This window comes from Erinaceus europaeus, chromosome 13 (assembly GCF_950295315.1).
Source record: "Erinaceus europaeus chromosome 13, mEriEur2.1, whole genome shotgun sequence".
Classification (NCBI taxonomy): Eukaryota; Metazoa; Chordata; class Mammalia; order Eulipotyphla; family Erinaceidae; genus Erinaceus; species Erinaceus europaeus.
In genome coordinates, this window is record NC_080174.1 from 47861567 (window position 1) to 47889559 (window position 27993).

Consider the following 27993-nt stretch of genomic DNA (forward strand, 5'->3'; position numbering starts at 1 on the left):
ACACAGGAGGAGGAGGAGGAGGAGGAGGAGAAAGAACTGTGTACTGCTGCCATCATGCTGGGGTTGAGGATAGAGCAGGTACTTGGCCTGCATGTGGCCCTGGGTCTGATCCCTAGAACCTCCCTGAACAAAGGACAGGAGCAAACTGGGTAATGTGATTCATTCAACAATTGTTTTTCCCTGAACTTCATTTTAAAGCTATCCACAGGCCTTTTTCTGGATAGAAATACCAAGGAAGGACAGGAGACACTCCTGTGTGTTGCCATCCGGGAGGGCAGCCATAGGATCTGGTCATGACCCTGTGAGGCAACACACACAAACTCAGTCCCTTTGATTCAGCTGAGAGAGTGACTGCGCATAGCGGGTGAGAGGTGCCTGTCCCAAGAGAGACAAGTGGCTGCCAAGGAAAGAAAGGGGAGCTCCACATCTGTTCCTGTGCTGTGATTTCACAGGGGAATTTTTGTTGTTAGAAACAGAGTCCTGTAGTCTGGGAGGTGGCACATTGGACAGGGCATTGGGCTCTCAAGCGTGAGGTCCAGAGTTCAATCCCAGGCAACACATGTACCAGAGTGATGTCTGGTTCTCTCTCAACTTCTAAAATTCTCATTCACTAACAAGCAAACAAACAAGTAAATAAATAAATAAATAAATAAACAGGCAAGCAATGAGACTCCTGAGTGCATAGTCCTATCAATCAATGGGCAAAGGCTGTTGATTTTTTCAGTTCTTTTTATAAATAGTAGAATCTATGTGACAGCAGCATTTGGGATGAATCTTGAAAAATCTAAGAGCGATGGCTTTCCACAGCGAGGATGGGCTCACACCCAGCCCTTGGTAAGCTGATGAGCACCAGGTGAAACTTGAGGTGGAGACAGGAGTCTCACTCACAGGAGACTGTCTGCAGACTCAGAGCTTGGTGCCGCAGTCCATTGTAGATAAACGTCCCCCACAGTAGCCCAACCTCTGCCCCCTGGCCACATCAGCACTCAATGTCCTTCCATTCTTTGTGGCCCTGGCTTTTTGTTTTGGATCCCTCTCTGACTCAGGAGTGTGAGCTGGGCATCTCACTCTGCCTCTGTGGCTATAACACCCCTGCTCAGTGTGAAGCCTGCTGGAATCCTGAGGCAAACAGTGTGTCTCTTCCTTGGCATTGCTTTCACCTACCTCCTAGGGTTCCAGCAATAACTCTCAGACTTTCTTCTTTCTTAATGTTACTATTGGCTGAATGGGGACAGAAAATGACAGTAGAGGGCGAGATAGAAAGGGGTAGTGTCAGAGAGACACCCACAGACCTGCTTCGCCACTCGTGAAGCTTTCCCCCTGCAAGTGGTGACCAGGGTCTTGAACCCACGTCCTTGCACACTGCAACGTGTGTATTTAACCTGTTGAGCCAATAACTTGACCCTTTTCTTTTTTAATCTAAACGAGTTTTTCTCACACTTTTTTTATTGGATGGATTAATGGTTTACAGAAAATGCAGATATTGGTTCATGATTAATATTTCTGTTTTCTGCAAAACATTCCCACTCCCAATCTTGTCCCCCCACCACCACTGCACAGGGATATGATCACCTCCCCCCCCCCCCCCCACTCCAGAGTCCTTTACTTTGGTGCTATCCTCAAAGATATTCTTAGCTATTTTGTAATATCGTGTCAGAATGGAGTCAGCACACTGGAATTAGACAGATGGGCCTTTGCTAAACTACTGTATTTACTCTTGCCTGTAATACATTAACCCAATCAATACATTAAAAATAAATAAATAAAATCGTAAAAATAAAATACTATCATTTGTAGATGGATGCACAACATTTCCCAGTTTCCCTGATACCAACTGAACTCTCAGTAGGCCCTATCATGAGCATTTTGTAGAGCTTTTCTCTCTTGTAGATCACACATGTTGCATGTTAACTGTTTATCATCTCCCCCTCTGGGATCCTGATTGCAGGTTCTGAAGGTGAAATTGCTGAAGTTGGTACAGAAGGGTAAGGTCTCCCCTGCACACTGCAAATACTCCCCCACGAGCCCAGAAGCTTCTTGTAAACCTGCTGCTCCCAAGCCTGTGGATACACAGGTAGGGGCCTCCAGGGGGTTTCCTCCATGAGCCCTTAGTGGAGGGAGGGCCGCTGATCTCAGAGAACTTTTCCTTGGGCTTGCTTGCGGCTCAGGAATCAAGGCCCATGGCCGAGCTCCAGGTCTAGAAGGTCTTCCGAGAGGAGCTGTACAGTGCGGGGTTCTTCCGGCTGCAAGTCTCAGTTACCTGGGATTCTCTCTCAGCATCTGACCAAACCTGACTGCTTTCTCCTTCTTTTCCTGTTTGTCTCTACTGAACATTAACCTGGTATTTTTAGCCCTTGCCAAGGAGGAGAGTAAGGCACAGGCTTCTGTGTAGTAGGTTAATTTAGTAAGTGGCCTGGTGTGAGCGATATGCTTTCCCAGGAGAGTTTGTCCTCCTGGGGCTTGGTCAATCTTGCCTATGCCTGGTTCTGGGGAGCCAAGGATAACCACATGCTGATGGGAAGAACAAAACCCAAATTCAGTTTCACCAGAAGATAGTCCATCTTGTCTGTTTTCAAGGGCTTTAATCAGAGCCAGAGTACCACTTATGAAGCTTCCCTCCTGCAGTTCCGGTCTAGGAGGAGGGAGGAAGAGAGGAGGAGGGAGGGAGGAGGGTGGAGGGAGGGAGGAGCAAGAAAAGAGGAGGGAGAATGACTAAAGAAGGAGGGAGGGAGAGTAAGGGAAGATGAGGGAGAGGGAGGACTGAGAAAGAGGAAGGAAGGAATAGAAGGGAAGAGGAGGGAGGAGGAAGAAAGAGGGAGGAAGAGGCAGTTGGACTGAGTAGGAGGTTTACAGAGGGAAGAGGAGGGAGGAGGGAAAGGAGGGAGGAGGAGGAGAGAGGAGAAGAGGACTGATGAAGAAGAGGGAAGGAAGAGGAGGAGAGAAGGAGGATAAAGGAGGAGAAGGGAGAGAGGAAGAGGGGGTAGGAAGGAGGGAGGAGGAAGAGAGAGGAAGAGGAGTGAAGGAAGGTTGGAAGAGGAAAAGAGAGGGAGGAGGGAGGGTAGGAGGGAGGAGAAAGAGAGAGGGAGGAGTTCTGAAGAGCACGAAGAGGGAGGGAGGAGTAGGGAAGAAGGAGGGCTGAGGAGTGAGGGAGAGAAGGTGGGAGGAGGAGAGGAAGGGAGGAGGAAGAGGAGGTGTGAGGGAGCAGGAGTACTGCAGAGGAAGAATAGGAAGGAAATAGGAGTGGGGGGAAGGGAGGAGAGAGGGAGGGATGAGAAAGGGAGTAAGAGGAGGAGGGAGAGAGGAGGACTGAGAAAGAGGAAGGATAAAAGAGGAAAGTGGGAGGAGAAAGGAGGAGGGAAGAAGAGGATGAGGGAGGGAGGAGAACTGATGAACAGGAGGGAAGGAAGAGGAGGAGAGAGGGAGGAGAAGGGAGCAGGAGGGAGAGTGGAGGACTGAGGAGGAGGAGGGGAGAAGGAGGGAGGAAAGGAAGGAGAAAGAGAGGGAGCAGTACTGTGGAGGAGGAAGAGGGAGAAGGAGAGAGGGAGGAGCACTGATGAAGGGGGGAAGAGGAAGAGGGAGGGAGGAGAAAGGAGAGAGAGAGAGAGGCAGACTGAGGAAGAGGGAAGGAAGTGGAAGGCGGAGGAGAGAGGGAGGAGGATGGAGGGAGGGAAGGAGGGAGGCTGAAGTTAGGAGGACTGACAAGGAGCAAGAGGAAGAGGGATGGAGTAGGAGGGAGGGGAGTAGGGGCGAGGAAGAGGAGAGCGGGAAAAGAAGAGAGGGAGGAGAAAGGAGGAGGGAGGGAAGGAGGAGGAAGAGAGAAGGAGGAGGACTGAGCAGGAAGAGGGTGGCAGAAGGAGGAAGGAGGAGCATTGAAGTGGAGGTAGGGTGGAAGGAGAGAAAGAGGGAAGGAGGGAGGAGAGGGAGGAGGACTGAGCAGGAAGAGGGTGGCAAAAGGAGTGAAGGAGGAGCATTGAAGAGGAGGTAGGGTGGAAGGAGAGAAAGAGGGAAGGAGAGAGGAGAGGGAGGAGGACAGAGAATAGGAGGGATGGAAGAGAAGGAAGGAGGAAGAAAAGGGAGGAGGAGTGAGGAGGAGGAAAGAAGGAGGAGGAGGGAGAGGGAGGAGGATCAAGTAGGAGGAAGAGGAAGGAAGGAGGATTAGAGGAAGGGAGTATAGAGGGAGGGAGAAGAATGGAGGAGGAGGGAGGAAGAGAGGAGGACTGAGGACAAGGAGGGAAGAAGGAGGAAGAGAGGTCGGAGGGAGAGAGGAAGAAGGGATATGGGAAGGAGAACAGAGGAAGAGGAGGGAAAGAAGAGGAGGGGAGAGGGAGGAGAAAGAAGGACAAGGGAGAGAGGAGGGCTGAGGAAGACTGAAGAAGGAGGTGGGAGAGCTGGTGGAGGAAAAGAGAGGGAGCAGGACTTAGAAGGTAGAAGAGGGTGGGAGGGAAAAAGGGAGAAGGAGAGGGAGGAGAAGGGGGTTGAGGAGGGAGGAGAGAGAGGGAGGGAGGAGGACTGAGAAGAGCTAGGAGGAGGAGGAGGGAGTGATGATGCGAAGAAGAGGAGGGAAGATGGATGGAGGAGGAAGAGAGAGGAACGGGGTCTGAGAAGGAGGAAGATGGAGGGAGGAGTGATGAGGAGGAGCAAGAGGAGAGAAGGAGGAGCAGAAGAAGGGAGGTGAGAGAGAGGGAGGAGGAGTGAGGAAAAGGAGAGGTGGGAGGAGGGTTGAGGAAGAGGAGGGAAGGAGGAGAAGGGAAGAGGAGGAGGAGGGAGGGAGGAGAGGGGTAGGAGGACTGGGGAAGAGGAAGGAAGGAGGAGGAGAATGGGAGGAGTAAGGAGGAGGAGGGAGGAAGAAGAGGAAGAGGAAGACTGAGGAGGAGTAAGAGGAGGGAAGGAGGTGTGGGGGAGGGGAGGGGTGGGAGATGGACTGAGGAAGAGAAGGGGAGGAGAAGAGAGGAGGAAGAGAGAGGGAGGAGGAGGGAGGGAGAAGGGAAGAAGTCTGAAGAAGAGCTGGAAGGAAAAAGAGGAATGAGGAGAAAGGAAGAGGGAGGAAGACTAGGAGGGAGGGAGGGGAAGGGAGGAAGAAGGAAGAGTGAAAGAGGAGTGCAGGAGGGGGAGGAGAAAGGGGGCAACTAAGGTAGAGGAGAGAAGGAAGAAGACAGAAGAGGAGAGAGGGAGGGAGGAGAAAGGAGGAGGAGGAAGAGAAGGAGGGAGGAGGATTGAGGGAGAGGAAGGTTGGAGGAGAAGGAGAGAGGAAGAGAGGAAGAAGGAGGGAGGGAGAGAGGGAGGAGGGCTGAAGAAGAGGAGGGAAGAGGAGAGAGGAATGAGCAAGGAGGACGGAGGACTGAGGAGGAGGAAAGGTAAGCAGAGCTGAGTAGTGTTCTATTAGAAAAGAAAGAGAGAAAGAAAGAAAAAGAAAGAAAGAAAGGGAGTGAGGGGGTGATGGAGGAAGGAAGGAAGGAAGGAAGGAAGGAAGGAAGGAAGGAAGGAAGGAAGGAGGGAAGGAAGGAGGGAAGGAAGGGGGAAAGAAGGGAAAAGATAATATATTTATGTAAAACCAAAGTCAGCAGGCAGAGACTTTTCTCTCTTCTTCCCCAGAGCTAAGATCTGGCTGAAGGTGGTGCTGGGGGTTGAACCTGAGACCTCAGAGCCTCAGGCTGAGAGTCTCTGCACAGCCATTATGCTGCCTGCCTCCTGTGCCTTAAGGAGACCTTTTCAGTGAAGGCACAGGCAGGGATCAGGGTCCCACAGGAGGAGGAGGAAGCTGGTTCTGGCTCTGCTTCCTGCCTATCTCCTGCCTGTCCTGTCCTGTCCTGTCCTCCTCTTTGCCTCAGCTCCCCTGGGAGCTTGCCAGGCAGCTCACCTCTGGCCCTTTTTTCATCTGAGAGAGGCTGCCCTGTCCGTGAGCAACCCCTGTGGTTGAGGGACACTGCCTGTTCATAGCGGGGCTGTGTCTCACGTGGGGGATGCGTCTCAGGTAAGTCAGCTGCAGGTCACAAAGACCCCGCTGCCGCCACCTGTGGCCACTGGGGCCTGGGGAGCCCTGGGCTCTGCAGATACTGCCAGTTCCTTTTCCTGAGAGCCAGAGACCAGAGCGCGGATTAGTCAACGTGGCACCCGGGACTAAGCCTGTGTCCTCGGGCATCGAGTCCTGTCCTCTAGCCCGAGAGCCACCCCCACCACAGTCTGTTCCAGTGGCAGGAGCCCAACAAGCCTTGGTAGCCTTGGCAGAAGACCAGAAGACGGTGGTCAGGCTGTACAGAGGCGTGTGTTCACACCTTGCAGCCTAGGTGGGTCTGCCCCTGTCAGAAGCTGACTCGCCTTCTCTTGCCCACCTGACAGCAGACAGCTCCCGGAGCAGAGGCCGCAGGACACAAGGCAGCAGTATCAGAGAGTGGGGCTTCTCACTCTTCCACCCTGAGAGCCACTCCACCGGCCTGGTGGCACAACAAAGGCGGGAGAGAGTAAGCACAGTGATTCTATGCCACAGCATTCTGTGGGCAGCACGTGGGCTTCGGCCTTTCAGTTTCTGGAAATTGGTTCTTTTTGTTTTCCCTCCCCCTTTAAAAAAAAAAAAAAGCTTTGTGGTCCATAAGTCAAACATGACAACATTTCTGGGATAAAATCCTAGGAATGATAATTTTCAGAACCAGGATAATGCACAGTATTGAAATGGGGTTATCGGGATTCCTGCCCCCATCAGAAGGAAACTGAACCCTAGCAGATAATCTCAGCTGTTTGAGAAAAACTACATTTCTCTCAACTCTTCAAATTGGTCTTTAAAGATTTTATCTTTTAGTGTGTGTGTATGTGTGTGTGTGTGTGTGTGTGAGAGAGAGAGAGAGAGAGAAATATATAATTGTGCTGAAGAGTAAACCAAGACCTCATATATGTACTCAGTTTTTTTAATATATTTTTTTGTAATTTTTTTATTTGTCTTCCCTTTTGTTGCCCTTGTTGTCTTTTTGTTGTTGTTGTTGTTGTTGTAGTTGATGTCATCGTTGTTGCATAGGACAGAGAGAAATGGAGAGAGGAGGGGAAGACAGAGAGGAGGAGAGAAAGACAGACACCTGCAGATCTGCTTCACCGCCTGTGAAGCGACTCCCCTGCAGTTGGGGAGCCGGGGTTCGAACCGGGATCCTCATGCCGGTCCTTGTGCTTAGCACCACCTGTGCTTAACCCACTGTGCTACCGCCTGGCTCTGATGTACTCAGTTTTTAAACCAACTCCCTGCCTCTGTTTTTTATGTTTTGAGAGAGGGGTGTGTGTGTGTGCAAAAGCCCTGGCTAAGGAGCCCCCTGGGTCTCTGTCCATGGCGCCTGCTATGTCCCTGTATGTGGGCTTCCCCTAGTGGAGGAAGGAGTCACTCCAGGGCCTGAAGCATGGAGGGTCTTGATCAATTCACATGGTCACCTCCCAGCCTTGCCCCTCTGTTCTCAGCGGGAGCATTTGCCAAGAGTTGGGCTGCTGGCGGTGTGGCTTCTATGGCAGCCGGTGCTCCCAGGTGCCATTGGGCCTGTGGAGGTGTAAGACATCGAGACTTCCTTCCCTTCGGTGGAGCATCTGTGTGGAGTAACTGCTCAGCCATGCCACCTCTAGCACCTAGCTTTTCCAAAGAACTGCCAGTGAAGCCTTGTCCCATCTGAGACAGCACAGCCTGTCATGACAAGCCCTGGCTCATAGACGTGACTGTCCCCTCCCGGTCCTGCCTGCTTCAAGTGAGCTGGCAGAGACTCTAAGAGCAACATGGCTGGTGGAGAGGGGACCCAGAGTGTGCCCCAGAGCTCCCAGCCTGTGCTGTTCACACTCTTGGCTTCCTTAGAAGCAGAACTCTGCTTAGAGAGAACCCTGGTTTCCCAGAGACAGTTCTCCCTTGGGGCTTCCCAGAGTCTCTATTCCCTGTGCATTTTGTGCAAAAGACCCCCAAAGTCTTTCAGTGGACCTTGAGGAGCAAATTGCAGAAATGGAGTGGTTCTTGGGATGATGAGATTTAGTTATTTTTTAAATGTTTTTATTCTTTTAAAAAAATTATCTTTATTTGATAGACACTGCTAGAAACTGAGGGGGGAGGGGCATAGAGAGGGGAGATGGACAGAGAGACACCTGTAGTGTAGTCCTGCTTCGCCACTGGGGAAGCTTTAACCTGCAGATGGGGACCAGGGGCTTGTGAGGTGAGTGCCAAACCAGGTGCGGCCCCACCTGGCCCCGGATGATGAAATTTATTACCGATCATGTTCTGTCCCCGCAGTGATGCTGCGCCACATGCAGCTCTGGATAGTTGCTGTCATAAAGACACCGATGACATCAGCATCAGCTTGTGGGAAGATGGCAGTGACAGCAGCTGCAGAGGTACCTGTGCCAGCAGTAGGGGGTCACTTAACGGTCTCAACAGGGAGGAAAATGGCAGCCCTAGATTAGATGATGAGTCCCCAGGACAAGGGCTTCCCTGTGTACCTGCTGTGATGCCCCCTCACTCTTTGTGGGCTCTGTCATCCACCTGTTGGGTCTCCAAACAGAAAAGGAAAGAATACAGATACTTTCTTTTTATTTGAAAACATACTCTATTATTAATTTTACTTATTGGGTAGAGATGGAGAGAAATCGAGAGTGAGGGAATGGAGAGAGAGACAGACCTGCCTCTCTGCCTCACCACTTATGAAGCTCCACCCCCCCCACCGCCACCATGCAGATGGGCATCTGGAGCTTGAACCCGGGTCCCCATGCACCATAACATGTTTATTCAACCAGCTGTACCACCTCCCAGCCCCTGGAGATGCCTTCTTAGTGTTGACATGTTCAGATCCAGAGACATGGTTGACATCACTTCCCGGCATGCCTTCCCTCTCCTTCACATCAGAGGGTCACCGCGTCGGAGCGTCTCTGTGCTAACTGACTAGCCCAGAGACTCGGGCCTGGGAATGATAGTTTGTCACCCTGCAAACCCTCCTCCACCTGAAGCCAAAAGCACTGACTGGGTATTTCATCTCTCTCCCTCTGGGCACCATTGACTCTTCACAGATGGAAGAGTCAAGTCTTCTAAGGAAGAAACCTGTCCTCCACAAGCACAGGATTTGAGAACCCGAGACACAACACCTCTAAGAAATACTGTGTTGCAGAGAAAGTAAGTGCTTGATATTCATTTGTGTCTATTAAGTTTAATGTCCGTCTCTGTCACCATATCATCCTCCACAAGGCAGGTGTGAAGGCTACCGTGTGGGCGTCTTTCCACCTGTCTAAGTGCTCCTGGCTCAGCTTGTTGTCACTGAGAATCTTCAGAGCAGAGCTGGTCGGCTTAAGACGCAGGAGAATGCCTGAGCCTTTTCATATCACCTTTGTCTGTGAAGTGTTGAAGCCAGTGGCCAGGAGAATACTTGTTTCCTGCAACACTGACTCACAAAAGAGCCTCTCATTCTTTGAAGATTGCTGAGGATCAACACATATTCTTTTACTTTTTTTTGTCAATATAAGAAAGTAGGGGAGGGTGCACGCATGACACACATGTTACAGTGCATGCGCAAGGACCCAGGTTTGAGCCCCTGGTTTTTCCTGTAGAGGGGAACCTTCACGAGTGGTGAAGCAGGGCTGCAGGTTGGTCTCTGTCTCTCTCTCCCTAACTCCCCTTACCTTCTCAATTTCTGGCTGTCTATCCAATAAATAAAGATGATTTATAAAAACTTAAAAAAATAAGGAAGTGGGAGTCAGGCTGTAGTGCAGCGGGCTAAGCGCAGGTGGCACAAGGCACAAAGCACAAAGACCGGCATATGGATCCCGGTTCAAACCCCGGCTCCCCACCTGCAGGGGAGTCACTTCACAGGTGGTGAAGCAGGTCTGCAGGTGTCTATCTTTCTCTCCTCCTCTCTGTCTTCCCCTCCCTCTCTCCGTTTCTCTCTGTTCTATCCAACAACGACAACAACAATAATAACTACAACAATAAAACAACAAGGGCAACAAAAGGGAAAAAAGAAATAATAATAAAAAATATATATATATATGTATAAGGAAGTAGGAGAAAGGGAGGGCTCTGTGGATGGTTAGATGGTGATGGTATGAACAGATGAGAAATGTGGTCAATTCACATCAATATTAAACTGACAGGCATCACAAATTAAAGAGATCACCGCCTGAGACCATCTCCTCAGTCAGTAGAGCAGTCCACTGTCTAGATGAAGGGAGAAAGGGGGATTGTGTTTTCCCAGCATCTCTTGAGACAGAAAGGGTGCAAGCCGCCTGGACACAAAGAGAGTCAGGCCCCATTCATGTACCTGATGGCCCTGTAGACTGTTAACAGTGCTGTCTAGGTGAATGGTGTAGAAGGCTGAAGGGGAAGGTTGAGGGGTACAGGTAGATAGCATAATGGTTCTGCAAAGAGACGCTCATGCCTGAGGCTCCCAAGTCACAGGTTCAGTTCCCTGCACCACCATAAACCAGAGCTGATCAGGGCTCGGGGAAAAAAAAATAAAGTGAGGGTAGGGTTGAGATGCTGCCTGAGCAGAACTTACCTTGGGCTGTGGATAGCAAACATTTCCCCTGACTGCTTCCCTGTGTGAGTGAGTGTGACCTGACCTGAGTCCTGTGGGTGTGCAGGCAGGCTCTGTTGGAGGAGACTTGGGGTCGAGGTCTGTGCTTCTCCCAGTGGGATGAAGAAATCGTGGCTACCTGGATGGAGGTTTGTCCTTCTCTCCTTCTGGGCTGGGTGGGGGTGGGGGACACCTGGGAATGTCCCCATGGTGCCCTCTCACACTCTGTGGAACCTTCTCACCTTGCTGCTTCTTCCTGTCTCCCAGATCTGCCTGAAGATGCCGGATGCATCAGCTGCCTGCCAGGCCAATGGGATCAGTGGTTCTGACATCTTGACAATGACGGATGCACAACTGATCAGAAATCTCCAAATAGTGAAACCACTCCATCTGTTGAAATTAAAGCTGGCAATCCAGGTTATCACCAGACAACAGCCCTCTGCTCCTCCATGAAGGAGGAAGGTAAGTCCTGGGGCCTGAGTAGCACACAGGCCTAGGCAGGGCAGCAGAAGCCATGGTGGGGTCGAGTGACCCATAGCTGGTGTAGGGCAGACAGGCCTTCAGATGCCCCTGTGGGTGGTTTGACTGATGCACAGGACAGGCTATCACTGTCCCCTCTGCAAATGTGGTGGCTGCTTGGCTGCAGAAATTCAAAACCTATAGACTGGCAGCAAACACATTTCCTTTCGTTTTATGGCTGGCTTTATAGCAACTTACAGGAGATACGGGGTCAGGAAAAATTGCGAAGGCCCATCTCTCCGCACAAGTTCGGAGACTCCTTTCCAACCTCCCCTAGAGAAAAGTGTCCCGGTGTCTTCTGTTTCTATGGTAGAAAAAGCTACATCTGCCATCAAACTATGAAAAAAAGAGCATGCAACTGTAGGTTTAACAAGATCTAAGTCGTGTGAGTCCTCAGCACCAACACTCCATCAGAGGTGAGACAGCGCAGCCAGGAGCGGGACTCCCAGCCGAGCATGAGTCCCGGTTCTGGCCTGGTTCCCCTCATCTGGATACAGCAGGCGTGTGTGGTGTCATTTTCTCTCTCCCTCTGTCTGACTCTCTCTTTTTTATTTTTTATTATCTTTATTTATTTATTGAATAGAGTCTGTTAGTAATGTTAGAGAGGGGGAGTCAGGTGGTAGCACAGCGGGTTAAGCGCACATGGCAGAAAGCGCAAGGACCTGTGTCAGGATCCTGGTTTGAGCCCCCGGCTCCCCACCTGCAGGGGAGTCACTTCACATGCGGTGAAGCAGGTCTGCAGGTGTCTATCTTTCTCTCTCCCTATCTATCTCCACTCCCCTCTCAGTTTCTCTCTGTCCTATCAAATAAAAATTGAAAGAAAAAAAATGAAAAAAAATATTGAGGGCAGGGTGGTTGCACACCTGGTTAAGTCCATGTAATACCATCCACAAGGACCCAAGTTCAAGCCCCCACTCTGGTTGAGGACACACATTTTTGTGTGCAAGGAGCCAGGTTCAAGCCCCTGTCCCCACCTGCAGGGGGAAAGCTTCTCTAGTGCTGCAGAAGGGCTGCATGTATCTCTCTGTCTCTGTCTCTGATCTTGTCTCTGTCTCTCTCTATTTCCCTCCCCCTTAATTTCTCTCTGTTCTGTCAAATAAAGAGTTTTTAAATTTTTATTTATTGTTGTATAGAAACCAAGAGAAATTGAAAGGAGTAGGGGAGCTAGAGAGAGAGAGAGAGAGACAGAGAGATACCTGCAGCCCTGCTTCACCACTCATGAAGATTTCCCCCTGTAAATGGGGAGCTGAGGCTTGAACCTGGGTCCCTGAGCCCCGCAGTGTTTGCATTTACCCAGATGCACTACTACCTGGCTCCTAAAATACAGTATTTTAAACAGATAGTTGACATGTTTAAAAGGTAGCGTGTAGGAGACCGTAGTAGCTTCCCATGAGACAGGACAGTGCTGTCATGGGTTCAGCCTTGAAGAAAGGCGAGGATGGGGATTGAAAATGTTCTTGGGAATCGGGTGGTAGGACAGCGGGTTAAGCACACATGGCGCGAAGCACAAGGACCAGTGTAAGGATCCTGGTTCAAGCCCCCGGCTACCCACCTGCAGGGGAGTCGCTTCACATGCAGTGAAGCAGGTCTGCAGGTGTCCATCTTTCTCTCTGACTTCCCCTTCTCTCTCCATTTCTCTCTGTCCTATCCAACAACAACAACAATAAAACAAGGGCAACAAAAGGGGAATAAATAGATATTTTAAAAAGGTGATCTCTTCTTTTTTTTCATTCATATGAATTCTTTGTATTATTGGTTCAATTTTTTAGATTTTTTAAATTATTTATTTATTTATTTAAAAAAGGAGACATTAAAAAAACCATAGAATAAGAGGGGTACAATTCCGCACAATTGCCATAACCCAATCTCCACATCCCACCCCTCCCCTGATAGCCTTCCAATTCTCTATCTCTCTGGGAGTATGGATCCAGGGTCATTGTGGGTTGCAGAGGCTGGAAGGTCTGGCTTCTGTAATTGCTTCCCCGCTGAACATGGGCGTTGACTGGTCGATCCATACTCCCAGTCTGACTCTCTCTTTCCCTAGAAGGGTGGGGCTCTGAGGAAATGGTGCTCCAGTACACATTGATGGGGTCGTCTGTCCAGGGAAGTCTGGTCAGCATCCGGAACCTGGTGGCTGAAAAGGGAGTTAACATACAAAGCCAAACAAATTGTTGAAGAATCATGGACCTAAAGACTGTAATAGTGCAGATAAAGTGTTGGGGGTATTCCCTGCATGCTCTTGTGTACTTCTGCTTTCAGGTATATATTTTTCCCCTAGTTTATGGGCACAGGTGAACCTATGCTCTGTCTCAGGGGACCTGGACTATATCTAGGTTGGGGGACTTTATTGGGGAGTGGAACACCTGGAATGGAATTAGAGAATACTATGAAAGGAAAGGTCTCACCCGAGTGATGAAGCTGAAGGGTTGTCATTCCACACCTGAAGTCTCTGGTCACAGTCTGAAGTGAAGCATGCTGGGGTGGCACTCTCTGTGTTGATTAGGTTGCGATCCGCGGATGGAATATTATTTGATTTGAATTGAGAGCAGCATGCAGAAAAGTGGGCCCCACCCTAAGGTTCATGGACTGGGGGAAATATAGGCTCTATAGTGGAAATGTGAGGTTCCTATTGTCTTAGGGTTCAAGAAGACAATGGATAGTTATTGTTATCATCGCATTATTTGGTGATAGGGTTAACTTTGGAAAGTCCCTTTGATAGGGTTTGGGGTATAGTACCCAGCATCTTGTATATAGCTGTGTTGTCGGTTGCTTCTGTTCTCCCTGGTTAGGCTTTTGGGAGAGAACTTATCAAAGACAGCCTATGTATTAAAAAGACTCAGTCTGTGTTTTAAGAAGTTCTAGACATATCATCAGTTTTTCGCCTCTGATATTAATTAAATAGTGGTTTATATAAAGTTTGCACTTTAATAGGATTGCACATAAACATCACTCCCACCACCAAAAGACGGTGTCCCATCCCCACCACCAACCCCTGCCCCCCACCCTCCACCATGCCAGGAAGCCCAATGGCCACCCTCCCCTTCACCACAGTGTTTTTACATGGGTGCCCTGATCTCGATTTAATCAGATCCCGATTTTAGTTTCCCTTTCTGTTCTTCTTTCTCAACTTCTGTTGATGAGTGGGGACATCCCATATTCATCTGTATCTTTCTGACTTAGCTGACTTAACATAATTCCTTCTAGCTCTGTCCAAGATGGGTCAGATGAGGTGGGCTCATTGTTCTTAATAGCTGCATAGTATTCCATTGTGTATATGTACCACAGCTTTCTCAGCCACTCATCTGCTGTTGGGCACCTGGGTTCCTTCCAGGTTTTAGCTATTATGAATTGTGCTGCTACGAACATAGATGTACACACATCTTTTTGGTTGGGCATTATGGAATCCTTGGGGTATATCCCCAGGAGAGGAATTACTGGGTCATATGGAAGGTCTATGTCTAGCCTTGTAAGAGTTCTCCAGACTGTTTTCCAGAGAGGCTGGACCAATTTACATTCCCACCAGTAGTGTAGAAGGGTTCCTCTGTCCCCACAGCCTCTCCAACATTTGTTGCTGCTGTCCTTTTTGATATATGCCATTCTCACAGGAGTGAGGTGGTATCACAATGTTGTCTTTATTTGCATCTCTCTAACAATCAGCGACCTGGAACAGTTCTTCATATGTTTGTTAGCCTTTTGGATCTCCTCTGAAGTGAATATTCTGTTCATATCCTCTGCCCATTTTTGGATGGGGTCATTTGCTTTTTTGGTGCTAAGTTTGCTGAGTTCTCTGTATATGTTGGTGACTCGTCTCTTGTCTGATGTTTGGCATGTGAAGATCTCCTCCCATTCTGTGAGGGGTCTCTTTGTTTGTGTTTCTTCGGCTGTGCAGAAGCTTTTCAATTTAATGTAGTTCCACTGGTTTGTTTCTGCTTTAGTCTTCCTTGCATTTGGGTTTGTTTCATCAAAGATGTCCTTGAGGTTTAGGTGGGAAAGTGTTTCACCAGTGTTTTCCTCTAAGTATTTGATAGTTTCCGGTCTGACATCCAGGTCTTTGATCCATTTGGAGTTGATTTTTGTTTCTGGTGAGATAAGGTGGTTCAGTTTCATTCTTCTGCATGTTATAACCCAGTTTTCCTAGCACCATTTATTGAAGAGAGTCTCCTTCTTCCATTTAATACTTTGGGCCCCTTATCAAAGATTACATGTCCATAGGTGTGGAGGTTTAGATATTGGCTTTCAATTCTGTTCCACTGGTCTGTGTGCCTATTTTTGTTCCAGTACCAGGCTGTTTTGGTGATGATGGCATTATAATATAGTTTGAGATCTGGGAGTGTGATGCCTCCATTTCTGTTTCTTTTCCTCAGCATGGTTTTGGCAATTCTAGGTGTTTTCTGGTTCCAGAGAAATGAATGTATTTTTTGTTCTATTTTCTGAAAGAAGCTTGGTGGAACTTTGATGGGTATCGCATTAAATTTGTATATGGCTCTGGGGAGAATATTCATTTTGATGATATTTATTCTTCCTATCCATGAGCATGGGATGTCTTTCCATTTCTTGGTATCAGTTTCTCTTTCTTTGAAGAGTGACTCATAGTTTTCAGTGTACAAGTCTTTCACTTCTTTGGTCAGCTTAACTCCTAGGTATTTTATTGATTTTGTTGCAGCAGTGAATGGGAGTGATTTCTGGATGTCTTCTTCTTCAGTTTTAGTGTTTGCATAGAGAAATGCCACTGATTTTTGTACATTGATTTTGTGGCCTGATACCTTGCTATATTGCCTAATAACTTCCAGTAGTTTTCTACTGGATTATTTAGGTGACTATCATGTCACCTGCAAATAGTGAGAGCTTGACTTCTTCCCTTCTAATCTGTGTTCCTTTGATTTCTTTCTCTTGCCTGATTGCTATGGCAAGAACTTCCAACACTATGTTGAAGAGTAATGGTGATAGTGGGCAGCCCTATCTAGTCCCTGATCTGAGGGGAAATGCTTTCAACTTCTGTCCATTGAGTATGATGTTGGTGGTTGGTTTGCTATATATGGATTCCACTATCTTTAGGAATTTCCCGTCTATTCCCATTTTTTGTAGAGTTTTGAGCATGAATGGGTGTTGGATTTTGTCAAAGGCTTTCTCTGCATCTATTGAGATGATCATGTGGTTTTTGGCTTTGCTTTTATTGATGTGGTGAATGACATTGATTGACTTACCGATGTTGAAGCAGCCTTGCATTCCTGGGATGAATCCCACTTGGTTGTGATGAACAATCTTTTTGGTGTGCTTTTGTATCCGGTTGGCCAAGATCTTCTTTAATATTTTGGCATCTATGTTCATCAGAGATATTTGTCTGTAGTTTTCCTTTCTTGTTGTGTCTCTATCTGCTTTGGGTATCAGAGTGATGTTGGCTTCATAGAAAGTGGAAGGGAGTGTCCCTGTTTCTTCGAGCTTATGGAAAAGCTTTAGGCATATGGGTATTAACTGTTTCCTGAAGGTTTTGTAGAATTCATTTGTGAAGCCATCTGGTCCAGGACTTTTGTTGTTGGGGACATTCTAAATGACAGTTTCGATTTCTTTGTCTGTGATTGGTGCATTTAGGTTTTGTAGTTCTTCTTGGTTCATTTTTGAAGGGCATATGCTTTTAGGAATTCTTCCATTTCTTCCAGATTTTCTAGCTGGGTGGCGTATAGTTCTTCATGGAAGTCTCGCAAGGTTTTCTGGATTTCTGTGGTGTCAGTTGTGATATCTCCTCTATCGTTTACAATTCTATGAATTTGAGTCTTCTCCCTTTTTTGTTTAGTGAATCTGGCTAGGGGGTTGTCAATCTTGTTTAGTTTTTCAAAGAACCAACATTTGGCTTCATTGATCTTCTGTATGGTTCTCTGATTTTCGATGTTGTTTATTTCTGCTCTAATTTTAGTGATTTCTGTCCTTCTGGTTGCTTTAGGGTTCCTTTGTTCCTCTTCCTCTAAGTCCTTAAGGTGCTAAGTAAGGTTGTTTATTTGGGTTTTGTCTTGTTGTTTAATATGTGATTGTATGGCTATGAGTTTCCCTCTCAGTACTGCTTTAGCTGTGTCCCAAATATTTTAATAGGTTGTGTCATCATTTTCATTTGTTACCAGGAACATTTGTATTTCCTGCTTGAGTGTCTCCCTGACCCAGTGGTTCTTAAGCAGTATGTTGTTTAGTTTCCAGATTCTGTGACTTTTAATAATTTTCTGTTTGTTGTTAAATGTTAGTTTTACTCCACTGTGGTCTGAGAAGATACTTGGGATGATTTCAATGCTCTTGAATTTATTGATGCTGTCTTTGTGGCCTCACATGTGGTCTGTCCTTGAGTATGTGTTTTGTGGATTTGAAAAGAATGTGTATTCCAATTTTAGGGGGGTGAAGAGCTCTGAAAATGTCCAAGAGGTCTAGTCTGTCCATCTCTTCATTTAATTCTCTTGTTTCATGGTTGATTCTGTGTTTTGTTGATCTGTCTAAGTGTGAGAGTGGGATGTTAACGTCTCCCACTATTATTGTATTACTATTGATGTATTTTTGAAGTTCTTTGAGAAGGTGTTTGATGTATTTAGATGGTCCCTCATTGGGTGCATAGATGTTAATAATTGTTATATCTTCTTGGCTGATTGATCCTTTAATCATTATGTAATGACCGTGCCTATCTTTTATTCCTTTATTTAATTTAAAATCGATTGTGTCAGAGATGAGAGTGGCTGTTCCTGCCTTTTTTTGTGTGTGGTCCATTAGCCTGTAGGATAGTTTTCCATCCTTTCACGTTAAGTCTGTGTTTGTCTTGTTGGGTCAAGTGGGATTCTTGCAAGCAGCATATGGTTGGGTTATGTTTTCTGATCCATCCTTCCACTCTGTGCCTTTTGATGGGTGAGTTTAAGCCATTGACATTTACTGATATTATGGGTTTAATGTGTTATAGTGCCATTGTTCAACAAGCTTTTATTTGATGTGTTGCAAGTATTATAGTGATGTTCCTGTTTATAAGAGGTCTTTTAGAACCTCTTTAAGGGCCGGTTTGGTGATAGTTGCTTCCTTTAACTGTTGTTTGTCTGAGAAGGTTTTGATGACTCCATCTAGTTTGAATGAAAGTCTAGCAGGATGTATTATCCTTGGTTGAAATCCTTTTTCATTCAGGGCTCGATAGATATCTTGCCATTCCCTTCTGGCTTTTAGAGTTTGAGTGGAGAAGTCTACAGATAATCTATGGGTTTTCCCTTGTATGTGACTTTTTGTTTCTCTCTTGCAGACTTCAGGATCCTTTCTTTATCCTTACTTCTTCTCATTGTGACTATGATGTGTCTTGGTGTCTTCAGGTCTGGGTTGATTCTGTTTGGGACTCTCTGGGCCTCTTGAATCTTGATGTCCTTTCTGTTATTCAGGTCTGGGAAGTTTTCTTCTATAATTTCCTCTAGAATGCTTGCTTCCCCTTCCTCTCTTTCTTCCTCTGGCAGGCCAATTATACGAATGTTACTTCTTTTGAGATCATCCCATATGTCTCTGTTGTTGTTTTCAGTGTCTCTCAATCTTTTTGAGCTCTTTCACCTCTTTCTTAGTTTTCTCTAGCTCATCCTCTGTCTGGCTAATTCTGTTTTCTGCTTCTGCTAGTCTGCTTTCTCTTCCCTCGGCTGCTTTCTTCATTACAGCTATTTCAGCTTTCAGTTCTCCAATTGCCTCAAGGTAGTTAGTATTTTCCTTGAGGGTCTCATCTGTTGTTTCCCTCATACTGCTATTCCTTTCCTCCAAAGTTGTTTTCATTTCTGTGATTAATAAATTTATTATTGCTTGCATGCTTTTCTTATCTGTGATTACTTCTGGCTGATTTGTAGTTTCTTCTAGGCTCTTGTCTCCATTCATTGTATTAGCAGTTTTATTTGCTCTTGATCTGCCCATTTTTAATGTGCTTTTTTATTTTTATGTTCTGTTGTTCCTCAGTTGCTTTGTTTTATGTACAAGCCACAGTATACTAAATACCTTTATGACAAATGCAATCACCACCCTCAGAAATTACAATAGTAACTAAAGCAATGACTGAAGCAGTTTAACCAATACCAGTTAGTCCCACAATGTCTCCAGTTCAAGAAAAAATAGCAACCAAATCTAAATGAAAAAGAAAGAGAAAGGAAAAAAGGGATAGCAGGAATAGACAATTATGCAAATCTACTGTCCACTGTAGATTCTAGGGGTAGCAAGAGGGGAAGGAGAAGCAGAGCAGAGACACACACAAAAAGAGTCTGCCCTGAGTCCGACTTCTTCCCTGAAATAGTTCACAAATAAGTATCAGTGAATTCAGAAGGCAGAGGGTGGAGGAAGGGAGAGAGGAAGACAGGGGGAAAAATGGAGAAAAGAAAAAAAAGGAAACAAAAAAAAGCAGTAAAAGGGAGAGTTGTGTGTGTGTGTGTGTATATATATATATATATATATATATATACATTTTTTTTTTTTTAATTGGCTTGGAGGTGGGAGAAGGGCGATAGTGTATATCGGAGGTATGAAAAGTGAGACAAGTTTCTCTCACAGTGGGTGATAATTCTTGTTGTCTAGCAATGGAAAGTATACTAAGAGTTAAAGTTGGTTACCTGAGGGGGGAAGGGATATGCGTGTATATATAATAGTATTTGTAAAATAGAACAGAGTAAAAAGCCCAAGCAGTGGGTCTACAGCTTGGATAGCCCCCTGTTAGCCTATGTACATTTAGTCTAGACAACTGATTGAGAAAGAACACACAATACAAAACAAACGTGAAAAAAAGAAAAAAAAAACTTTCAAGCAGGCTGGGTGAGGCTTGCTTGATCAGCTAATTGTCACTTGAATGGGTCTAAGTCCCTTACTCAGAGGAACAACAGACATAGCCTAGAAATTTGGAAGCAGGGTTTAATGGCACCCTGGTGGGCCAGGAATCTTGGTAAAGAAAGGAGCTCCATGGGGAGCCTACTAGCAGCAGCTTCCTACCCCTGGGGTCTGGTTATGGGGAGATGGGGCTGAGAGAAATAATCAAGAAATTTCCTTTCTTTTTGTTCTAATTTTTAACCCAAACTGAATTATAATCACCTCCTTGGTCTACCTTTAGGATGCCTCCTTGCTTGTCCCGCTGAAGGCCAGGATTTCAAGTCTTTCTAGCAGTTGATGTCAGAGCCCAAAGGTGCTGCTAGATTCCAGTCGCCATCTTGGCTCTGCCCCTCGAATTTGGGGGAGCGATGGTATCTATAGCCACCATGGAGCCTCCCTATGCAAGTGATTCAGTGAAAAGTTCTTTCCTCAGCCCTGTCTCCCACCTGCCCCACAAGCATTCAGGAACAAGAAGAGTGGTTCTCTTTTTCTGATGAATCAAGGCTTCACTGGTGGTGGCTTTTCGGGGCTACAAATGGTTTTTCTTGCTCCAAGGGCCATCTCTAGAATGGCACTCACGTTCCCTCAGGGGTGACTCCTCCCTTCAAGTGCCCACCTCTATAGTCCCTCCATAGAAGGGCCACTCTGTCGAAGTTGAACAAAAATGTCACTGTCTCATGAGACCAGTGAATTTCTGAGGCAAGTGGAGATTTTGCTGACTCTAGAGTAGCAGCTCCTGCAGGTTTTCATCAATGATACTGGCCCCCTCCCAAAATGGTGGCAACACACAAGGACCCACCCACAACGTCTAGTCTATGAGAAACACAATAAGGACGAAAGGACAAACTCTGTCCCTGACCCCTCTCTGCCTTAGTTTCTCTGTGTAATTAGAAGCTTGTTTCTTTTGTTTGTTTTGTTATTTTATTTTGTCCAGCTTCATGATTATATTCATTTTTATCATCATTCCATTTTCCTTAGTTTTTAGAAGTCTTGGTTGCATTTGTAGTGCTTTTGTTAGAAATTTAAGTTTGATGCTGGTCGATGTTATAATTCTTTTAACAACATTCACTAGTTTCCTATAGATCCTGGTTTAAGAATGTGAAGGAACACTGGCTTTTCAAATCAAATTTTAAGTCTTAATTTCACCAGTTTTTAACTTACTCAGTCTTTATTACTTGACAAAGAACAATTCATATCAGGGTTAATATTGTTTTTCTCTATGAAGAGTTTTAGTACTGTTTCAGTTACATATGGGAAATATGGAAAGTTTATTGGAAATGCATAGTCCATAGCATAGTGAATTCTGTATCCACTGCAAATAAATCTGAGTAATCTTGACTAATATAGAAGCATTTGTGTTTCTACCATAAAATGTAGAGTACAACACACCTACTCTGGTGTGAATTCCTGAATCACAATTTAGGACGTTTAGCCAACAAGCAATAATGTAGATGTTAAGTATACAAATATATTTCCTTGTCAAAGAAAAGCCAGTTTCCTTAATTCCTGGATACTGATTGTTTTATTTGATTTGTTTTTACTTTGCTACACTTTTAGTTTAATTTTCATCAGTAGCTTGTCTTTATTTGCCTGGACTGAACATTCTTCTTTCTTTACCCCCTGTTCATTGCGAACAGCCACGAGGCAAATGTAGTCTCTCACAGCCTGGACCCTCTGTCAGCAGTCCACATAGCAGGTACCTTTTTCTCCTGGTTTCCACACTGTTCTAGAGTCCTAAGAGGATGATGAAAATTGCCCATTAATTTAGATAGACCTATCTCAGGTCGGCCTCAGGCTAGTTGAGAAATAACAATTCATTGTGATCCACGCCCTTTCCTCATAAACTGGAAAATATTTTTCTAAGTGGAAAAATGCAAGTAGATCTCAGGGAATAGAACAAGGAAACTGTCCCCTCACCCCCCTGCAAATTTTGCTTGACTCCCCAATAGGCTGCCCGGTACTTTCCTTCACAAACTACTAAGGGTGAATAGGAAGATTCTGTGTAACTGACAGCACGTCCATCATTTGATTCATATCAGGTTTTCATCATCCTCTTTCTTTCTAGATTCTAGAAAAAGACAGGGTGATAGAGTAATGAATCCCTCTACCACTCCTGGAACCCACATATCTGAATAAAAAAGACTAACCCCCCCCCCACAACCAGCCTTTTTAAATTTCTCTTCATGTTTTATCTAGATTGTGGGTTTGGACACCTCACAAGGCCAATCCGAATTGGGTGTTCATATCACAATGACGGAGTCACCTTCTTTCTTGGGCTTCTCTGCAGAGTTTTCTTCTGCCAGTACAGTTACTCACTCACTCACTCACTCTCCTGACACCTCAGAAACACCAGGGCAACTGGGGTCTCTTTCCCAGGAAGCCTCCCTACAGCCCCACCACTTTGTGATTCCTGCCTGCCCTGCAGCCCCCCACCCTGCTTCCTATGCCCCCAGCCCCAGTCTCTGCACCAGCAGTACTGTGCCTTCTTCATCGTCCATGTGATGTCTGTGTCGCTTCCCTCATGCTAAACAGTTCATGTTTTTCCCAATGACTTGCTAGAAGGAAAAAGATTTTCTACCAATTGATGTTTCATTCTAATCAAAGCCCTTCTCTGTTCAAGTACTTTATCCCTCTGGGAATATCTCCTCAGAAGAGCAGGAATCTGTCCCCAGAAGAAAAGGGTTAGGGGACTTGGAAGTGGAGAACCAAACTTGAAATGACCCCCCAGTGAGGATTTAGGCTTTCTGACTGGGAGCCAAAAGAAACAGCCATTTAAAAACAAAATCTGTTCATTTCCCCTTCAACAAAAGTTATCCAGAATGTAATTAGGGCTACTGTCTGGTTTGAAGATACTTTAAAAAAAAAAAAAAAAACTTTTAGTTTGGTTTGAACAGATTTGGCTGTTGATTTTTGTTTTATTATTGTCAAAATATTCAATGAGATTCAAGTGAAAAAAAGAAAAAAAAGATAGTAAGGGACGTAAAGGATAGTAAGAGGCTCTGTTATCTTAACTCCATAAAAAAAAAAAAAGCACAGCGTGTGTTGTAGGTAGGCAGAAGGTGGTATTAAATGCAACTTATCCTGTCCCCACAAGCTGCCTATGTGGCCTGAACTGAGATGGGGTAACCCCAGTACATTCTGTATAGGATATCCCAGTAACAACTGCTTTGGTTGGTTGACCTACATGATGGTAATAAAAAACACAACTTCTGTCTTAAGGCAACATCAATAGCCCCCCCCCCCCCAACTTGGTCTCTTCTTCCATGCTTGCAAACAGCTGCCCAGGTCTTCTGAAAATGTCGGTCTTGGTGTCTCAGGACTGCGGATGCTTCACTATGTCTCCTCACAGGGCTCTACAGCAGTAGCAGCCATCTTGTTCCTGGGACACCTCTCAGAATGCCTTTCGACTCTGCTCTGTCCAGCACTGTTGATTAACACTCATCTGAGCACAATGCTCACCTTGCTGGGGAGGGGAGCAGGGGGGGCCAGGGAGACAAATGGGTCTGCACCCCAACAGCAAACTTCCTCAAAGCCCTTGATTGTGACTGAACATTCTTGGGTTAGACTGACTCCTTGGCAGCTCCATTTGGGGTGGGGTGCACCCAACCTCAACATTACAATGCAGAGCTTGCTGGGAAGGGATGAAGTCTGCTCACACCCCAGGTGGTCCTGGCTCCTTCACAGAGGCTACTGTGTGTTTGATCTTGCACTCGTCCAATGATTTGGAAAGGTTCCAGTAAAAGCACAGGTCGTTTCAAATTTTGACACCAGCAATTAACAGTGAGAAAAAGGTAGAGAGATACATATTCATCCCAAGAGAGGAGACTAATTGAATGGGGGAGAAACTGAATGTTAATTGGAAGGGAAGGTTTATTCTACTATTTTTTTTTTGTCATTGTTTGAACTCAGATAATAGTCATGTCAGCTTCTTGCCTGCTGTCTATTCCAGTTTGATCTTTGGTCACTGTTGTGTCTTGTTTTCTTTTTCCTCTGAGGCAGTATTCTAAGCCTAGATATGTGTTGATGTCAATATGTACTCTGCAATTTTCTAGAATTAGACCCCGAGTCCTTAAAATTAATGAAATATCCAGTCAAAGAATTGTGATAAATCGGCCTCTAGAGTTTCCCCTTTTTTAGATTGTTTAAATCTGTCTGTATTTGATAAGAGATAGGGTGATAGAGGAGAGACAGAGAGACACCTGCAGCACTGCTTCTCCGCTTCTGCAGCTTCTCCCCCTGCAGGTAGGGGCTTGAACCCAGGTCCTTGTGCATTGTAACATGTACACTTAGCCAGGTGTGCCACCACCCGGCCCCTAGAACTTCCCTAGCTAGGTCAATGACAGATAGCTCCCTGAGATGCCTTCAGATGATTAGCATTTAAAAAACACTTGTCTGAATGTTCCTCGCAACTGCTTTCATGATTGTAGCTTTAGAGTTGGCATGTTTAAGAGTCACATTGTCAATAGCAGTATTGCTAATGGTGGTCTAGCTGGTAGTTGCTGCTTGTTAGTTTTGACTTCAGATCACCACAGCAAATCGGCAGCAACATTATTCAAAGCCCTAGTGTGTCACAGTGGAAGTTGATTTCAGCCCTCTTCCCAGGAAGGTGAAGGAAGAGTCACCTGTGATCTAATACAGTGGACTAAGGCTTCATTCTGAAGCTTAGACTCCTTCCTTTTTTTTCTTCTTTTCTAAGTCACATCTGTTACTACTTTTGGGTATCGTTTTTGTTTGTTTGTTTGTTTTGTTTTTGTCTACTTCTTTCTCTAGGTCCTGATAGAGTTGGAGTTTATATTCCTTCATGAGCAAAAAAAAAAAAAAAAAGTGGAGTGTACCACTTAGCTCTTGCTTATGAGGGATAGAAACTGGGATCTTAGAATATCTGGCATTAAAGTCTGTTTGCATAACCATTATGCTATCTCCCCCACCCTTACAGCTGTTTATTTTATACATAAAGCACATCTTAGGGCACAAGTCATCGTTTCTACGTGTGATATATCTGTGAGCTGGATGGTTGTGCCTCATGTCATCAACCTATAAAACATCACGGGACGTAGAACAGGCAAGAATTTTGCTACCTCACGTGCCTGCTGCGTCTCTTCCTTTAGTGGTGGAACTCAGGGCAGGCCATTCACTGTCTCCATAGAGTCCCAGTTCTTGGGTTCCTATCCCAAGGTTGAAATCTTTGTTTTGCCATATGGGTGCTGTATAACCTTGAGCCAGTTATTTCCCATCTCAAGGCACCTTTTTTCATGATATCTAAAATAGAGACACATCCCTTCAGATAGTACAGTGTTGTCTTAAGTTGGAACCAAACATGTTCCTTTCTGGAAGCTGCTTGATACTTGTGCAGAACCAGTCAGCCACCACCCATATTTCTTTGGTATCTTGATAAGGGTGTTAACTAGCTGTCTGTCCCCACTTAAGGGAATCATATCTCTCTTTCTCTCTCTCTATCTATCTCTTTTTTTCTGCTTATTTTGTTTTGTGTTTATCATCACCAAGATTATTGCTGGGGCTCAGTGCCTACACTATGAAACCATCACTCCTAACAATCATCTTTTTCCTTGTATTCTTATTTTTTATTTCTTCCCCTCTTAGTTTTACTTGGTAGGACAGAAATAAAATTGGGAAGGGAGGGAGATAAAGAGAGACACCTACAGTCCTACTTTACCCCTGGTGAAACTCCCCCCCCCCACCAACCCACCCACATATACACTGTAGGTAGAGAGAGCTGGGAGTTGAACTCAGGTCCTTGCACAAGGTAGTGTGTGCTTTCAACCAGCTACACCACTGCCTATTCCCATATCACAGCCAGAGCCCCTTCATCCAGTTAATGTTTTCTTATAAGAAAAACACACGGGGCAGTCATGCAGATTTCACATTGCCTCTTTTTCCCATTATCCTTAAGCTTAGTGGCACTAAGAGCTTTCTAGAACTGTGCTAGACATGATAGAATGTGTCTCCTCATTACAGCTTCCTCTCTCCTTCCTGTTGCTTGTGTGTGTGTGTGTGTGTGTGTGTGTGTGTGTGTGTGTGTGTGTGTGTGTGTGTGTACAAAATGCCTCTTTTTACATTTTTTTCACTGTATTTATTTATTGGATAGAGACAGTCAGAAATCGAGAGGGAAGGGGGAGATAGGGAGTGAGACAGAGAGACATCTGCAGCCCTGCTCCACCACTCATGAAGCTTTCTCCTTGCAGGTGGGGACCAGGGCTTGAACCTGGGTCCTTGTGCACTGTAATGTGTTCACTCAACCAGGTGCACCACCACCTGGCCCTTACAAAATACCTCTTAAAATCACAGTTCTGCCTGCATCTTTTCCGTTAATGGCCTCACAGAACAGTGAGGGGTGGTCAGGTGGTGGTGTGCCTGGTTAAGCGCACACATTACAGTGCACAAGAACCCACATTCAAACCCCTGGTCTTCACCTTACGGTGCAAAAAATTCACAAATGATTAAGCAGTGCTGCGGGTATCTCTCTGTCTCTCCCCTTCTCAATTTCTCTCTGTCTTTATCCAATAATGAATCATAATTAAAAAAGTTAGAGGTGCTCACAAAGAAATAATAAATCCCCACCCCAAACCTGGCTCTGTACTTAGTATCTCAGGGTCAGCCTCTTCCTCTCTCTCTCTCTCTCTCTCTCTCTCTCGTTCTCTCACATTCTATAACTCAAGTCTACTTCCAAAACATTGTTTAAATGTTAAAGGAATAAAGAGAAAAGGCAATGTGATGTCTTTGACAAAGAAGCCTCTGAAATGACTAGCCCACCTTCCTTTAGAAAAAGTGTGTCTGTTTCCCCACAGCACAGAACTAATGATGGATAGGCTCAGCCGAGGAAGGACGCCACTCAACACCTGCATTCTGGGATTGAGTCAACAGCTTTGAAACCCACTGTCATCAGGGCAAAATGCTGATTCAGTGCAATATGAACCCAGGGTACAGCCAAAGGTTCATGAAGCTTTAGGGGTCTGTGCAAAATGGCAAAGGCTCTTCTCATCTTTGCCGCCAGGGGGGGCGGGTTTGGCACAGCCGAGAGGCTCACTGGGAGGCTTCCTACAATTTGGACCTCAACTGACGTTGCCTACATCCTCAGCCTATCCTTTGGTAGCTTTAAACCAAAAAGGCACCACATCAAACGTCCACACTGGAGTGATTTGAGATTGACTTCACTGGTACTGGGAGGATGTGTGCAGAGCAGTTATCTTTGTGGGCAGAACGTGTGTGTACTTGACCAAATTAAATGATCCCCCAGTCAGCCCCCTCGTATTGACTGACTCGATGCTTATCTGTCATCAGTGCAGTTTCCAAGCCAAAGTTCACTTTCTGAGTGGGGGAGATGCCCCAGGGCACATGGCCAATGATTGCCAGGGCAGGGTATGGGTTGGGCAGTCTCCTGTAGCTTCCTGGATGGCAAAGAAGTGAGACCACAGCAGCCAGCCAGCCTCTAAGATCTTTGTGTGATCTGTGTCGGTTCTTTCTCAGGTCCAGAAGAAGTGGCTCCTCTTCCTTCTTTTCTGAGCCTCAACCAGCTCCAGCTGCCTCTCACCGCTGCAGAGCCTTCCTGTGCAGGGTTCTCCGAGCCGGTGCTCCCCCTACAGCTCCTGCTGTTGCTCCTCATGGGGCTGGCCTGCCTGGTCCGCATGTCTGAAAAGGACTACAGCTGCGCCCTGCCAACAACTTTGCCCGCTCACTCCTTCCACTTCATGCTCAGATACATCAATGGTCCCCCTCCATTGTGAACCTCCTCTGTGGCTAGTGCCCGTGGTGCTTCTCACAGAAGGGGGCTTTGTGCTTGGCCCAGAGCAAGTCAGGACCAGCAGGAGGAGGGCTGGGAACCTGGGCAGAGTCCTGGTGATGGCAGCTTTGTCACCTCATCTCCCACCCACGCGTGGAGACCCAGGCTTTGGGGGTGGATGAACATGATGACGGGACAGTGGCGAGTCTGGAAGTAACACGGGGGCATGTTTTCATCTTTGGTTTGGAAGCTGTAAATATGTAAAGCACTTTTTTATAAGGTGTAAAGAAAATATATATATATATATATACTGGGTGTAATAAATGAGATTATGGAAAACTTTATGTGAAAAAAGAGTTGAATGTTATAATAAAAAGGTATTTGTGTATG

The 27993-nt window shown here is 46.0% G+C and overlaps 1 protein-coding gene across 1 annotated transcript; it reads left to right on the forward strand.

Moving 5' to 3' along the window:
- The first annotated feature begins 793 nt into the window (after positions 1–793).
- On the forward strand, positions 794–27385 carry LOC132542369 (liprin-alpha-2-like). The gene is made up of 9 exons (XM_060204942.1): positions 794–834; positions 1047–1050; positions 1949–2074; positions 6337–6458; positions 8243–8343; positions 9013–9115; positions 10579–10660; positions 10779–10973; positions 27351–27385. The coding sequence occupies exons 1-8, from the start codon at positions 794–796 to the stop codon at positions 10962–10964; spliced, it is 765 nt and encodes a 254-aa protein (XP_060060925.1). The 3' UTR covers positions 10965–10973; positions 27351–27385.
- Positions 27386–27993: the final 608 nt, after the last annotated feature.